At 46.9% G+C, this 16,944-nt stretch overlaps 1 protein-coding gene across 5 annotated transcripts in view; it reads right to left on the bottom strand.

The window, feature by feature from the left end:
- LOC132407065 (granule associated Rac and RHOG effector protein 1-like) overlaps positions 1–16,944 on the bottom strand; it is a 244,548-nt gene that overhangs the window by 36,577 nt on the left and 191,027 nt on the right. For all 5 annotated transcript variants that reach the window (XM_059993321.1, XM_059993320.1, XM_059993324.1 and 2 more), the window contains 2 exons: positions 11,986–12,126; positions 177–272 (listed from right to left, as the gene is read on the bottom strand). In XM_059993321.1, coding sequence (XP_059849304.1) covers positions 177–272; positions 11,986–12,126 — 237 coding nt within the window. The remainder of the gene's footprint in view (positions 1–176; positions 273–11,985; positions 12,127–16,944) is intronic.

Consider the following 16,944-nt stretch of genomic DNA (forward strand, 5'->3'; position numbering starts at 1 on the left):
TGCAGCTCTCTCTCATCACCTCTAGAGGTCTGACTGGAGCAAAGTTCCTTGACAGTCAAATTCAAGTTAATTGACTCCTGGGCTCAAATTGCATCAATATTTGCTTGGGACTTGTTCTGACAACTTCAGCCCATCACCCAAGAAATACCTGTCAGGGGACTGGAATTTGCACTTACCTGTAACGAAGCCTCAATGGCTTTTGGGTTCAGGTGGAATCCAGCCTTCATGGCATATTCACAGTGACCCAGGCTTTCCAAAGCCACTTTGTAAGCCTGTAAGACAACAAGTGAGCAGGTGAGCAGCTATGGATCAATCAGACAACCAGGAAAACCCCCCAAAAATGTAATTTGTAAGAAAACACCAAGTGTTTTGGCCCGAAAGGTCAACTGTACTTTTTTCCATAGATTCTGCCTGGCCTGCTGAGTTCCTCCAGCGTTTTGTGTGTGTTGCATGAAAACACCAATGTCCAGGAACAGAAGCGTCTTCAGAAAGTAAATGGATGCAGCCCAGTCCATCACAGGAAAGGCCCTCCCCACCACTGAGCACTTCTACAAGAAGGGATGCCACAAGAAAGCAGCAACCATCATCAAGGACCCTCACCATCCAGGCCACACTATCTTCTTGCTACTACCATTGAACAGGATGTACAGGAACCTTAGGTCCCACACCACAAGATTCAGGAAGAGTTATTTCCCTATAACCATCAGGCTCCTCAACCAACTAGATAACGTCACTCAGCTCAACTCTGAACTGATTCCACAACCTATGGACTCACTTTCATGGACCTACACCTCGTTCTCAGAATTGTTTGTTTTTTTAAAAATGTTTATTATTACAATTTATCTTCTTTTGCATATTTGTTGTTAGTCATTGGTTATCTGTGGTTTCTCATGATTCTACTGTATTTCTTTACTTTCCTGTAAATGCCTGGAAGAAAATGAATCTCAGGGTAGTATATGTTCTCGGATAATAAATTTACCTTGAATTTGGATTACCCAAATATCTACTTAAAACACCCAGACCATAAAAGTGAAGAGGCAGAAGTGATGTAGATCAGCGGCCCAAATAGTCAGTGCTGTTTTCAGAGTCCACCCGAGCCCACCTATCACCTCACAGCTTGCCACCTCTCTCACTTGATTCTCTGCTCTCTTGACTACATGCTCAGTTTCCTCTTGGAAGTTATTTATCTCAACCACTTCCTGTGGCAGCAAGTTCCACATTCTACTCGTTCTTTGCAAAAGCCTTTGCCAACTTCTCTCTTACTTTAATGGCCTCTGGTTTTGTGTTTTCCCACCAGTAGAGACATTCTTTGTGTATTAACTCCATCCATTCCATCCACAATCTTTTATCAGCTCACTTTTTGTCTCTTCTAAAGAACAAAAACCCCACACTTTCCCAACATTACAACCTTTCAAATCCAAACAAGAGAAAATCTGCAGATGCTGGAAATCCAAGCAACACATACAAAATGCTGGAGGAACTCAGCAGGCTAAGAAGCACCTACGGAAAAGAGTATAGTTGTTGTTTCGAGCTGAGACCCTTCAGCAGGACTTCTGCAGCTTTGGGCACCAGTGCAGCAGTTAGCACAACGCTATTACAGCTCAGGGCATTGGAGTTCAGCGCCAGCACCAGCAATTCGGATTTAATTCCCGCCTTTGTGTGTAAGGAGTTTGGCCATTCCCCCCCCCCCATGACTGCTGGGTTTCCTCTGTGTGTTCCACTTCCTTCCCAAAGATGTACAGGTTAGGGTTAGTGAGTTGTGGACATGCTATGTTGGTGCCGGAAGCATGGTGATACTTGCCAGCTGCTCCCAGCATTTGGGTCAACAGCACAACGTAGTCCTTGGACTATGTTGGTTGTTGACCCAAATGACCCATTCCCATTCTGACAAGTCGATCCATGGCCTCCTCTACTTCAAATTCTCCGGTTGGAACCCATTCTCATTCAACCTCATAATCCATCTGAGTAGCCTCCAACCTGATGGAATAGACACTGTTATCTCCAAATTCCAGAAAAATTTTTCTCCCTCTCCTTCCCTCTTTTTCAATTCCCAAATCCGGCCACCTCTTACCTCTTTGATTTTCCTTGCCTTCCAATCACCTGCACCTGGTGCCTTTCCTCCTTCCCTTTCTCTCATGATCCACTCTCCTCGCATATAAGATTCTTTCCTTTCCAGCCCTTTGCATTTCCCACCCAGCTTCTTACTTCATCTAACCCCATCCTTCGCCCATCTGGCTTCATGTATCACCTTCTAGCTTGTCCTCCTTCCTCTCCCACCCCCCCCCATCTTCTAATTCTGGCTTCTGACCTCTTCTTTTCCAGTCCAAAATTTCGACTGTTTATTCCTCTCCATAGATGCTGCCTGACCTGCTGAGTTCCTCCAGCATCTTGTGTGTGTTGCGCTGGATTTCCAGCACCTGCTGAATTTCTTATGTTTACAATGCAGTTCATTGTATGATTTGATGTACATGTAACAGGTAAAGCCAGAGTCCACAGCTACCTTCGTAATACAACATTCTATGGTCTTACTCTGTTCAAATAATAACTTGCTTTCTCATTCTTATTCTTAAAGCGGATAACCTCATATCTTACCTCATTACATGCTAATGGTCAAATTTGAACCACTCACTCAACCTATCTACATCCCTCTACAGGGTCCTTTCGTCTTCCTCCCAATTCACTAACCCACCTATTTTTGTACCATCAGCAAGTGGCTATAGCAGCCCTCGTGATCAGCAGATTATGAGCAGTGGAGGCTGTAGCACTCATCCCTAAAGCTTGAGTTAGTCACCACCAATGTGTTCATGACCCACTATCTGTCTTCTGTTGGCTAGCAAAACTTAATCCACACTAGTAATATTCCTCCTTGTTCTGTTCCCAGACCACTGTTGTAGCACTTTGTCAAACAGTACCTCGTTATGACCTTGCACCTATTGTCCAGCTGCACTGCACTTTCTTTGTAGCTGTTCCACTTCGTGTGTTGTGAGGGTCACCCATTCAGAACGGAGATGAGGAGGAATTTCTTTAGCCAGATAGTGGTGAATCTGTGGAATTCATTGCCACTGTTGGCTGTGGATGCCAAGGCATTGGATATATTTAAGGCAGAGGTTGACAGATTCTTTATTAATCAGGGCATGAAGGGACACAGGGAGAAGGCAGGAGATTGGAGCTGGAAGGGAAACTGGATCAGCCATCATGAAATGGTGGAGCAGACTCGAAGAGCCAAACAGCCTAATTCCGCTCCTAAATCTTACGGTCTTTATTCTGCACTCTTTCACTTTGGTCTATCTCAGTGCAATGTGTAATATTAAACTAGATTAGCTTTATTTGTCAACTGAAACATACAGTGAAATGTGTCATTTGTGTCAAAGTCAACACAGTTTGAAGATGTGCTGGGACAGCCCATACGTGTCACCATGCTTCTGGCATGCCCACAACTTACAGATCATTTGGTCTCTGGAGAAATCCACAGCACCCAGAGAAAACCCCATGCAGTCACACAGAGAATGTACAAACTCTTTCCACACAACAGTAAAAACGGAACCGCAATCTCTGGTCTCTATACTACTGTACCACCCCTGTGATCTGCATGGACTGAATGCAGGGTAAGCTTTTCACTGTATCTCAATCTGACAATAATGAACCAATTCTAAATCCTATTCTCTACATCACTGCACAAATAAAACTACTCTGTGTAATGCTGGCATCGAGAATTCAGTGCAGAGATTAAACCATCTGATGCAATGTGGTTGGAAGCATGTATGTGAGAGAGGGGGAGAGGAGGGAAGGGGTGGAGGTGGGTAAAAGGGAGAGGAGTGGGGGACATGGGGAGGGGGAAGAGGAGGGAGGGGACAGGGGAGAGGGAGGCAGGAGAGGGGATGAGGGAGGGGGAGGGGAAGAGTGAGAGAAGGGAACGGGGAGAGTGGAGGGAGGGTGGAGAGAATGGAGGGAAGGGAGGGCGCATGGGGTGAGGGGAGAGGGAGGGGGAGGGGAGAAACGGGTAGAGGGGAAGGGGAGAGATGGGTAGAAGGGGAGGGAGAGGGGGAGGGGGAGAGGAGATACGGGTGCAGGGAGGGGGAGGAGGAGTGGTGAGGGTGGAGCATCTATGGAAAAAAAGTACAGTCGACGTTTCGGGCTGAAACCATTTGGCAGACGAGGAAAAAGCTGAGTAGATTTGAAAAGTGGGGGGGGGGGGAGAGAGAAACACTAGGTGATGGGTGAAACTTGGAGGGGGAAGGATGAAGCAAAGAGTCAGGAAGTTGATTGGCAAAAGAGACAGAAGGCCATGGAAGAAAGAAAAAGGGGGGTGGAGGAGGAGGAGCACGAGAGGGAGGCAATGGGCAGGAAATGTGATTACATGAGAGAGGGACAAGGGGATGGGAAATAGTGAAGGGGGTGGGGGAGGCATTTCTGGAAGACTGAGAAATCGATGTATGTGCCATCAGGTTGGAGGCTATCCAAACAGAATATTGTCATTCCTCCAACCTAAGTGTGCCCTTATATTGGCAGTGGAGAAGGCCATGGATGAACATGTTGTAACGGAAATAGAAACTGGGTGGCCACTGGGAGATCCCGCTTGTTCTGGTGGAAGGTGCGTAGATGCTCAGTGAAGTGGTCTCTCAATCTACGCTGGGTCTCACCGATAAGAGACCACACCAGGAGCACCAAACACAGTAATTAACCCCAACAGACTCACAGATGAAGTGTTGCCTCACCTGGAAGGACTGTTTGGGGCCCTGAATGTTAGTGAGGGAGGAGGTACAGGGGCAGGTGTAGCACTTTTTCCACTCGCAAGGATAAATGCCAGAAGGGAGATTAGTGGGGAAGGACAGATGGACAAGGAAGTTGCGTAGGGAGTGATCCCTGCAGAAAGCAGAAAGTGGGCGGAGGGGGGAGGGAAAGATGTGTTTGGTGGTGGGATCTATTTGAAGATGGCAGAAGTTTCGGAGAATTATGCGCTGGACACAGAGGCTAGTGAGGTGGTAGGAGGGGACAAGAGGAACCTATCCCTGGTAGCATGGCAGGAGGATGAGGTAAGAGCAGACATGTGTGAAATGGAAGAGATGCGGTTGAGGGCAATGTTGATGGTGGAGGAAGGGAAGCTCCTTTCTTTGAAAAAGAAGGACATCTCCTTCATTCTAGAATGAAAAGCCTCATCCTGACAGCTTTCTGAAAAAGGACATCTCCTTTGTTCTAGAACAGGGGTCAGCAACCTTTTTGCCTCTGTGGGCTGGATCTTGTATTAATGAGCAGACAGTGGACCAGATGAATGCCATAAAAAAAACTTGAAATATGGGAATTATCCATTTAAATACATGCTAGAAAATCATCTGTGCTTAACCAAGGATGCCAATTAGTAATCAAAGAACTCAGTTTAGTTGCAATTTCAATCAAGGCATCTTTTGAATCTGTTAAAAGGACACAAAGAATCTTCAAACATAAAACGTATGAACATGATGCATTGAATGGTGGTAAATTAAATATAATAAAAAGAAAATCTTAATGCAAACAGTCAATAAATCAATATGAAACTTGATGCTGTTTGTTGCTTGAAAGCTTCTCAATATTGGGTGTCAGACTTGTTGATGTCAAGAGCAAGACATTATCCAGATGGGCATCAATCTTGCCCTCAAATGTTCTTGGTGTGCTTCATTTTTGAAAATAATTGCTCACACAGTTAAGTGCTGCCAAACAATGATGCTGTGGCGACCCACTTCCTAGCGCACTCGAAACGGCTCACAAATAGCCAGCGCGCCGGCATAAAGGCCAGTCCCAAAAGGGCGCCAGGTCTGCTTCACTAACAAAGGGAAAAGCTCACACGGGACTGTGAATACGTGCCTCCTACAGCATTCGAGCCTGAGGAGGGTGGGAACAGGGAGGCTTTAAAGTGAAGCCACAAAGTTCGAATAAATCTTCTTTAACTGCAGTTTACCGACTCCGTGTCGTTATTTCAGCGCTGCGTGTAGCACACCGCTACAATTGGTGACCCCGACTGTCCAAACGATATTTGGACCGGAGATGAATGATGCCGCATCTGTTCATGCAGTTTCGTTGAAACTGCCAAGCTTCTGGACGCTGTGACCTCACCTGTGGTTCCAGCAAGCAGAAGCCCAATTCCACATTCGGCAGATAACCTCAGAGGACACATGTTACTACTACGTGGTGAGCTCCCTCGACCAGGACACAGCGGCCCAGGTTGAAGAGTTCGTACAGTCTCCCCCAGCGGACGGCAAATACATGGAATTCAAAGCCCCGCTCATAAGGACTTTCGGACTCTCACTGTGTGAGCGGGCTGCCCGTTTACTGCACCTGGATGGTTTGGGAGACAGGCCACCGTCGGCTTTGATGAACGAGATGCTCTCCCTGGCCGGAGGTCACAAGCCCTCCCTCATGTTTGAGCAGGCATTCCTGGAGCAGCTGCCAGAGGACATAAACCTGCTGCTGTCCGACGTGGATTTCAGCGACCCCCGGAAGGTGGCAGCCCGGGCAGACTTGCTGTGGAATACCAAGAAGGTGAGTGGGGCATCTGTCGCACAGATCACTAGGCCACGCTCCCAGCAGCAAACCAGACCCGGCCCAGCCACAGAGCCTGCTAATCCCAGAGGCAGGGGTGGGGAGCCCAATGAACAAAGGTTCTTCTACCACCGGCAGTGGGGCGCAGAAGCCCGCCGCTGTAGCCCGCCCTGCAAGTTCCCGGGAAACGCCAGAGCCAGCCGCCGCTGATTTCTACAGCGGCTGGCCGTTGGGATAGCCTCCTGTATGCGTGGGACAAGCGGTTGGGTCGACACCGGTGCCGAGATCAGCGCCTTACCTCCGACGAGTTACGACACCTGCAACAGGGCACCGGGTCCCCCCCTGAGGGCCATGAACGGCAGCACAGTAAGGACCTATGGCACCCGTACGGTGCAGCTACAGTTCGGCTCCAGCCGGTTCACGTGGGACTTCACACTGGCCGCCGTAGCTCAACCGCATCTGGGTGCGGATTTTTTGTGGGCTCACAGCCTGCTGGTTGACCTGCCCAGGAAGAGACTGGTCCACGCCGAGACCTTTCAGACGTTCTCCCTGGGTGCAGCCCAGTTGCCGGCCCCTCACCTCGACTCCATCACACTGTCTGACAATGACTTCACCAGGGTCCTGGCAGATTTCCCATTGGTTCTGGCACCGCAGTTCATGGCAGCCATGCCCCAACACGGCATACAGCACCACATCCCGACCCAGGGACCACCCCTCCACGCCCGTGCTCGGCGGCTTCCCCCGGACAAGCTCCGACTGGCGAAGGAGGAGTTCCAGAGGATGGAGGAATTGGGGATCATACGGAAGTCCGACAGCCCATGGGCCCCCCCCCCCCCCGCACATGGTGCCCAAAGCGACAGGGGGCTGGAGACCATGCGGCGACTACCGCAGGCTGAAAGAGGCTACAACACTGGACCGCTACCCTGTGCCGCACATTTAGGATTTTGCAGCAAACCTGCGCGGCGCACGGATCTTCTCCAAGGTAGACCTCGTCCAGGGATACCATCAAATCCCGATGCATCCGGATGATGTCCCCAAAATGACACTCATCACCCCGTTCGGCCTTTTCGAGTTCCTCTGCATGCCGCTCGGCCTGAAGAATGCCGCACAGACGTTCCAGCGATTAATGGACGCGGTGGGACGCGACCTGGACTTCGCTTTCATCTATTTGGACGACATCCTCATAGCAAGCAGCAGTCGTCAGGAGCATCTGTCCCACCTCCATCAACTCTACGCCTGACTGAGTGAATATAGCCTGACAATCAATCCAGCCAAATGCCAGTTCAGGCTCGACACCATCGACTTCCTGGGCCACAGGATTACTAAAGACGGGGCAACCCCTCTGCCAGCTAAGGTAGACGCAGTCCTCCATTTTCCCCGAACCAACACAATCAAAGGCCTTCAGGAATTCGTATGGTAAATTTCTACCACCGCTTCCAACCTTCAGCTGCCCGAATCATGCGCCCCCTGTTCGCCCTGATGTCGGGTCCAGGCAAGGACTTTACCTGGGACGAGGAGTCCGCCGCCACTTTCATTAAAACGAAGGAAGCCTTGGCGAACGCCGCGATGCTAGTGCACCCCAGAATGGACGTCCCTACCGCCCTCACAGTGGACGCATCTAACAAGGCAGTCGGTGGGGTACTGGAGCAACTCATTGCGGGTCGCTGGCAAGCCCTGGCGTTTTTCAGCAAGCACCTGCAACCGCCCGAGCTCAAATACAGTGCTTTCGACCGGGAACTGTTGGCGCTCTACCTGGCAATCCAGCATTTCAGGTACTTCTTGGAAGGTAGGCCCTTCACCGCGTTCATGGACTGCAAGCCGCTTACCTTTACGTTCACGAAGGTGTCCGACCCCTGGTTGTTCCGCCAGCAGCGCCATCTGTACTACATCTCTGAATACACAACGGATGTCTGGCACGTCTCGGGTAAGGACAATGTCGTAGCGGACGCGCTCTCTCACCCTACCATTCATGCCCTTTCCCAAGGGGTAGACTTTGAGGCACTGGCAGAGGTGCAGCAGGCAGTCGAGGAGATCCCTAGTCACAGAACCACAGTCTCCGGTTTGCAGCTCCAGGACCTCCCCGTAGACACAGGTGAGAGGACACTACTCAGTGACGTCAGCACCGGCCAACCCTGTCCCGTTGTCCCGGCAAACTGGCAGCGCCGTGTTTTCGACTCCGTTCATAACTTAGTGCACCCCTCCATCAGGACAACCATCCAGATGGTCTCCAGCAGGTTCGTTCGGCACGGACTCCGCAAACAGGTCAGTGAATGGGCCAAAACGTGCGTGCACTGCTAGACGGCCAAGGTGCAGCGGCACACCAAAGCTCTGCCGCAGCAGTTCCACCCCACCCACCGGCGTTTCAACCAGATTCATGTGGATATCGTGGGGCCCCTGCCAGTGTTGCGCGGAGAGCAGCACCTCCTCACTATCGTGGACCGGTTCACCAGATGGCCAGAGGCGATCCCGCTCACTGACACCACCTCTGAATCTTGCGCCCGGGCACTGATCACCACCTGGGTGTCCCGCTTTGGTGTACCGGCCCACATTACCTCCGACAGAGGCGCCCAGTTCACCTCTAGCCTGTGGTCAGCTATGGCCAGCCTTTTGGGGACACAGCTGCACCACACAACTGCCTACCACCCACAGTCGAACGGACTAGTGGAGCGTTTCCACCATCACCTAAAGTCGGCTCTCATGGCCTGCCTGCGAGGAGCTAACTGGGTGGACGAGCTTCCCTGGGTCCTACTCGGCATCCGCATGGCACCCAAAGACGATCTGCACACCTCGTCGGCTGAGTTGGTGTACGGCGCACCCCTGGTCGTCCCCGGGGAGTTCATACCAGCCCCAAGGGGGCACAACGAAGAACCCGCAGAGGTCCTGGGCAGACTATGCAAGAGGCTCGGCAACCTGGCCCCCATACCCACTTTGCAGCATGGGCAGAACCTGACCTGCATACCCAAAGACCTGCAGAACTGTAAGTTTGTGTTTGTACGAAGGGGTGGGCATCGGCCACCGCTGCAACGGCCCTACGAGGGGCCGTTTACGGTCCTCAGGAACAACAGGTCCACGTTCGTGCTGGACGTTGGGGGGAGAGAGGAGGTTTTCACGGTGGACCGCCTCAAACCGGCCCATGTGGACGTGGCGCAACCAGTTGAGTTCCCGGCACCGCGGCGCAGGGGCCGACCTCCCAAACAGGGTCCAGCCCAGACTGTGGACATTGGGGGGTGTATCGCCAGTTCTGGGGGGGTTATGTGGCGACCCACTTCCTAGCGCACTCGAACCAGCTCACAAATAGCCAGCGCGCCGGCATAAAGGCCAATCCCAAAAGGGCACCAGGTCTGCTTCACTAACAAAGGGAAAAGCTCACACGGGACTGTGAATACGTGCCTCCTACAGCATCTGCACCTGGGGAGGGTGGGATCAGGGAGGCTTTAAAGCGAAGCCGCGAAGTTCGAATAAATCTTCTTTAACTGCAGTTTACCGAATCCGTGTCGTTATTTCAGTGCTGCGTGTAGCACATCGCTACAGTGCCATCTTTTTTGCATGGTCCACTAAGTTAGGATACTTCCCACTTGGATGAATGTATTTTATATAGAAGTCAAGCACTGACACATCTTCAGAATGACATTTCGATCTCAATATGTCATCACACTGCATCTCAACGAATTCCATTTGAAAAATTTCTGATGCAATGTCCACTTCCACATTAAATGGAGTAGCAAACAGCTTGAACTCAGTTGCATGCAAGCAAAAATCAGCAAAACAAGATGAAAACTCTTTTCTCAATTCTGGGACCTTTGCCTCATTTTCTAAGCAAATCAGACAAACTGGTTTCCCAGCTTGCTCGATGAAGAAGTAATCTAGTGTCCAAGTGTCTTGGAAATTTCGGCAGTTAGTGTCTACCTTCCTGCATTTTACATTCATTGCCGTTGGAATTTTTTTCTTCAATTTTATTTCGAAACGCGAGTTAGTCAATAAGTATCGTAGCACATGTAAATATCTAGATATTTAGCATGGATTTCTTGTTAAAACACAGTGACGATGTTTCTGTTTACAAATTTGAATGATCCTATCTGAAAACCTGCGCATGCACAGAGAGTATCTAATATATAATAATAAGGTAGTCTGCCTTCCTGTCATTTGTATATACCAGTGTTTGGATTGGAACAAAACTGAACCTGGGACCAGTGTAACAAGACGCCATGCATGTCCATCAGTGTTGTCGCGAGAAACACTCAGAAGAAGGAAAAATCGCTCGCGGGCTGGATAAGCATCGTATCCCAATATTTGCTCGCGAGCCGGATCTGGCCCACGGGCCATAGGTTGCCTACCCCTGTTCTAGAATAAAAAGCCTCATCCTGAGAGGCACACACTATGTTTGCTTTCAGATTTCTGAACAGACAATGAATCCACATACACTACCTCAATATTTTTGCACTTTCTTCAACTACTAATTTAATTTATTTTTTATATATACACAGTGGATTCTAGTTAATTGGGTCATCAGTTCATCAGGGCAACTGCTTATTTGGGACAAAATACTAATCTAAAAGAACAAAAACTAATCAAGAATACAACCAGGTATACTATGCCTGTTTCTTGGGTCAGCCATGTGCACTTGTGTGGCCATTAGATACTACATGGCACTGAGAGCAGATAGCTTCTAAATAGCATTAGTTGCAAGACTGTGTTTAAACAGCAGTTTTTTTTTGGTCATAGGTAGTTGGCAAGAAATAAGCAATGAGACAATTCAGAACTGTTTTGCTTGCTGCAATTTCAAGCATGCAGACTTGGAGATGACAGAAATGGCCAGGAGTGAAAATGAAATTACTCCACTATTTTACCAAGTTAGGTACGATGAAGAATTAAGGTAGCAACAATGTTACAAAGAAAATGAAGATTTGGAGAATGCAATCTGCAAAAGCATTGTTATGATGGCAGTCCACTATCTGCACTAGGTGTCTGCGCAGATATTGATCATTTACAATCAATAAAAAGAACACAACAGCCTGCACTGGATGAATTCCTCCATTGATAACTATTAGGAACCAATACACTGTTATGCATTTCACTTAAATATGTAAATTTTTACTTGGTTAAAATTAATTTCTTTTTTATACCTTCTTAACTATCTCCACGAAACGTCAGCTAATTAGCAAAGTCGCTTGATTGGGCCAAAATGTACTGGTCCCGCCATGTCCCAATTAACAGGAAATCCACTGTATTTTTTTTACTGTAATTTATAGAATTTTCATGTATGTATTGCACTGTACTGCCGCCATAAAATATGAAATTTCACAATATATGTCAGTGATATTACACCTGATTTTGATTCTAATTCTGAAATGCTGGGATGGGACCACAGCTACTGAGAAGAAGGAAGACCAAATGCCTGCTAGTGTTGGCAGAGGACCATTGACGTTATTCCCCTTTACACAGCACAGCAGCTTCCTGCGGCACTATACTCACCTGCAGAGCACTGTCGATTTTCACATTCAGGTCCTTCAGCTGGTGCTCGGGAATCGCCGTGGTCTGGGAGCAGAACAACTGCTGAACTTCAAGACCGGCCAGGCTGCCATCGCTTCCCCTCTCACGTAAGCGCAAGGTGGCCTTTGAGAGTAAAAATAAAACAAACATCAGTTCCACAGGGTCTCTCTGTTGGCACACAGTACAACACAAGAATAGGAAAAGGCCTATTCCATAGTCAGAGAGGTTGAGAATGACCTGGATCTTGCCTCCATTAACCTACCGTTTCTGCAAACCTCAAACCAACAAACACTCTCCGGGTGTTGGAAGTTACAACTGACAGCGTTGTAGGGGCATGACCTCCTGATTTCCACTGCCTTTTGTGAAGAATTGCATCCAAATGCAGACCCTGAGACATAGGAGCAGAATTAAGCTATTTGGCCCAAGTCTGCTCTGCCATTCTACGATGGCTGATTTATTATCCCTCTCAACCCCATTCTCTGTCTTCTCCCCATAACTTTTGAAACCCCTGCTAATCAAGAACCTATCAACCACTACTTTAAATATACACAATGACTTGGCCTCCACAGCTGTCTATGGCAATGGATTCCACAGATTTAGCACCTCTAACTAAAGAAATTCTTCATCTCTGTTCTAAATGGGACGGTCCTCAATTTTGAGGTTGTGCCCTCTGGCCCTTGATTCCCTCACTATTGCAAACATCCTCGTCATGTCACTGTATCTAGGTCTTTCAATATTTGGTGGGTTTTAATGAGACCCATTTCATTCTTCTAAATTCCAGCAAGTATAGGAACAGTCATCACATGCTTCTCATATGTTAACTTTTTCATTCCTGTGAGCATTCTCACAAACTTTATTGCTAATTTTTTTTTCTTTTTGCATTTGCTGTTTGTTGTAATTTATACATTAGCTGTTTGTCCATCTCTGTTGTGTGAGATTTTTCATTAATTTTATTGTGTTTATTTCTATTTACTGTGAACGCCCACAAGAAAACAAATCTCATAGTATATAGTGACATATATGTACTTTGATAATAAATTTACTTTCAACTTTACCTAGGTGATCTGGTGTCACCCTTTATTCCACCCATCACCCTCCCTCTACATCAGGGATTGCCAATATGGGGTCCACGGACCCTTTGGATAATGGGAGGGATCCATGGCATAAAAAGGGTGGGAACTCCTGCTCTACATTCTCTGCTATCTACACTAAACTGTTTTGCTCTTTTCCGGATCTGATGATGGGTTCTGTGCCTGAGACATTACTTGTTTTTCTCTCTACAGATGCTGCCTGGCCTGTTTTTATTTCCACACATTCTGGACTTCAGTATCAGAATTCTTTACATTGTCAATCAGCGTGTAGAAGTAGGGTTTTGCTCATTTATTTCCTTGTAGTTTAACTTTCCAATGTTTGATTGTACTGTTTCATTTAATCATCTATACAGGTGTAATTGTCCAGTGAATTTTACAGCAATTACAGTACAGTTGCTTTTTTTATTTTTCTAGAATCTTCTTAGTTTTTCTGGAGCAGGTGTCACACCACCTGAATCTCTCTATTTTTATAGGCTGATTGTTATCAATATGGAAACGAACAGTCAACGTTTTGGGCCAAGACCCTTCGTCTGGACTGAATGAAGGGTTTCGGCCTGAAACGTTGACTGTTCATTTCCACGGATGCTGCCCAACCTGCTGAGCTCCTCCAGCATGTTGTGCATGTTCCTTTGACCCCAGCATCTGCAGAGTATTTTGTGTTTGTTAATTCTGGTTTGAGTATGATGGTCACGACTGCTTTTTCCTCAGTCTTTCTTTGCTCGTCCTTTATTCTTGTAACACTTAATAAAATGGCCGTAAGCAACAAGTTTTATGCCTCATTCTTGACTTCTGAAAAACTCTGGGATGGTAAAGACACCGGGATCCAGCAGCATCAACTCCAGCTACTTTTGATTGCCAAAGGTGAACTCAACATCCCACTGTACCATACTTCAGTGCAGCTTTCCACCCCCACCATTGCTAAGACTTTCAGCTACCTGTTGACGGTTGTCAAAAAATAAAACAGAAAGAGAAAATGTTGGAAACAAGAACAGGCAGCATCTGTGAAGAGGAAAATGATTTAAGCTTCTGGGTTGAAGGTCCTTCATTAAAACTGGGGTGCTGATCCTAAAATGACCCATTTATCCTGACTGATTGTAGTTAGCCACTTCTACTGCCCACATAGCATCTCCAAGCCAGTTCCAGTGAAGAGTTGATTTGAAACCTTTTCTCTCTCCATAGTTGCAGACCTGTTAACATTTGCAGCATTTGTTTTTCTCATTTACAGGTGTCCCCCGCTTTACGATACTTCGCTTTTACTGTAGACTTACATTAGTAACCTGTTTTCGCATTACAAAGAGGATTTTTGCTTTTACAAAAATGTTTCCCATATAAATTAATGGTTCTTCACTTTACGCCTTTTCGGCTTAAGAAAAGTTTCAGAGGAACACTCTACCTTTGTAAGGGGGGAGGGGGGGACACCTGTATTTTAGATTTTGAGCCTTTGCAGATTTGGTAAAATATACCTCACTTGAAGTGCTTATGAACACTTTAATAGCCATAGTTGTTGGACAAGTTGATAGAGGGCTTAAGAAGGCATTGGTGTGCCGGCCTTTATTGAGCGCAGGAGCTGTGAGGTAATGTCGCAGCTCTATAGTAGTAGCAGTGCAATCATTCGAGTCCAGTACATTGTTCTGTTCAGGGCTTATCTATCAGTGGTCCCTTGGGTGGCTGTAGAGACTGATCCAGGATCTGATCTATATATTCTGGTGCAGTGTGGGCAGAAGTAAGTGGTGGATGTGGTTAGTGGTCGGGTCTTTTGGTTGTTCAATCTCTCCTTTCACAGATGCTAACACACACAAAATGCTGGTGGAACACAGCAGGACAAGCAGCATCTATAGGAGAAACTGTCAATGTTTCGGGCCGAGACCCTTCGTCAGGACACTATTCACAGATGCTGCTTGTTTTCCACAGAACAGCAAAAGTTGTTACCATGTAATATCATTCCCTCTTGAACAAATTTTCCTCCAGATGTATCTACTGAGTGCAATGTCTTCCCAGTTTATAGACTTAATGCTGCAGCTCTATGGAACACTGGTTAGACCACACTTGTGTGCTACTGTTCAGTCTGGTCACCTCATTATAAGGAGAATGTAGAAGCTTCAGAGGGGGTGGAGAGGAGATTCACCAGAATGCTGCCTGGATTGAAGAGCATGCCTTATGAGGAAAGCTTGAGCGAGCTAGGGCTTTTCTCTTTGGTGTGAAGGAGGATGAAAGGTTACAAAATGTTAAGAGGCATAGATTGAGTGTACAGCCAGCACCTTTTCCAAGGGTAGGTATTGTTAATACAAGACAGCAAGATTTTAAGGTGATTGCAGGAAAGTATAGAGGAAATGTCAGAAATAGGTTTTATAGAGTGGTGGGTGTGTGGAATGCACTGCTGGGGTGATGGTATAGGCAGATACACTAGGGACAGTTAAGATACTCTTAGGTAGGCACATGGATGAAAGAAAATGGAGTATTATGTGGGAGGGAAGGGTTAGAAGATCTTAGAGCAGGTTAAAGAGTCAGCACTACACCATGGTCTGAAGGGCCTGTAGTGTTCTATAGTGTTCTAAATTCTATGTTAACAGTTTAACCTAGTAGTAGTCATCATGTCCCATGTTAAGCCAGGAGTTCTCCAGACCCTTCAATGTGGCTTGATTACAAGCTGAACAAATCTTAAGTTGATTCTGCTTAACAATTTCAGAGCGAGTCACATGAAAATTTTTATTTTGAGAAAGTGAGAGTGTGCTGCATATTTTGGAAGGAGAAAGTTTGCAGGAAATGACAAATTTCAAAACACAACTTTTGCAACTTTGATATGAGTTTGCAAAGTTTCAAGCATAAACATTCAAAGTAAATTTATTTGTAAAGTATGCAGATGTTACCATATACCTTGAGATTCATTTTCTTGCAGGTATTTACAGGAGAAAAGAAACACAACTTAATTTATGAAAAGTTACACATAAACAAAGACCACCATGCATCAAATATGCAAAAGACGACAAACTGTGCAGATAAAATGAGACTGAGAACATGAATTGTAAGGAGTCCTTGAAATTGTGTTGATAGGTCGTAGAATCAGTTCAGAGTTGTGGTGAGTGAAGCTATCCACGCCAGATCAGGAGCTTAATGGTTGTAGGGTAATAACTATTCCTGAACCTGGAGGTTGACTCTGTGGTTAAGAAGAAATACGGTGCATTGGCCTTCATCAATCGTGGGATTGAGTTTAGGAGCTGAGAGGTAATGTTACAGCCATATAGGACCCTGGTCAGACCATACTTAAGAGTACTGTGCTCAGTTCTAGTTGCCTCTCTACAAGAAGGATGTGGAAGATGTGGAAACCATAGAAAAGGTGCAGAGGAGATTTACAAGGATGTTGCCTGGATTGGGGAACTTGCCTTATGAGAATAGATTAAATTTCTATGGTGGTCTGGGATCTAAGGTTTCTATACATCGTGCTTGATGGCAGTAGTGAGAAGAAGGCATGGCCTTAATGCTGGGGGTCCCTGACGACGGATGCTGCATTTTTGTGGCAACGCTCCATATAAATGTGCTCACTGCTGGGGAGGGCTTTGCCTGTGATGGACTGGGTTGTAGCCACCACTTTCTGTAGTCATTTCCATTCTTGATAATTGATGTTTCCATACCAGGCTATGATGCAACCAGTTAGGATACCCTTCAATGTGTATCTACAGAAGTTCGTCATAGTTTTGAGTGACATGCTGAATCTGCACAATGTATAATAAAGCAGAATTGCAGTTGTGCCATCTTTGTCATGACATTTATGTGTTGGTCACAGGACAGTTCCTCTGATATGTTAACGTCAAGGAATTTAAAGTTACTGAATACCTCCACCTCCATCACAGAC

This window comes from Hypanus sabinus, chromosome 17 (assembly GCF_030144855.1).
Source record: "Hypanus sabinus isolate sHypSab1 chromosome 17, sHypSab1.hap1, whole genome shotgun sequence".
Classification (NCBI taxonomy): Eukaryota; Metazoa; Chordata; class Chondrichthyes; order Myliobatiformes; family Dasyatidae; genus Hypanus; species Hypanus sabinus.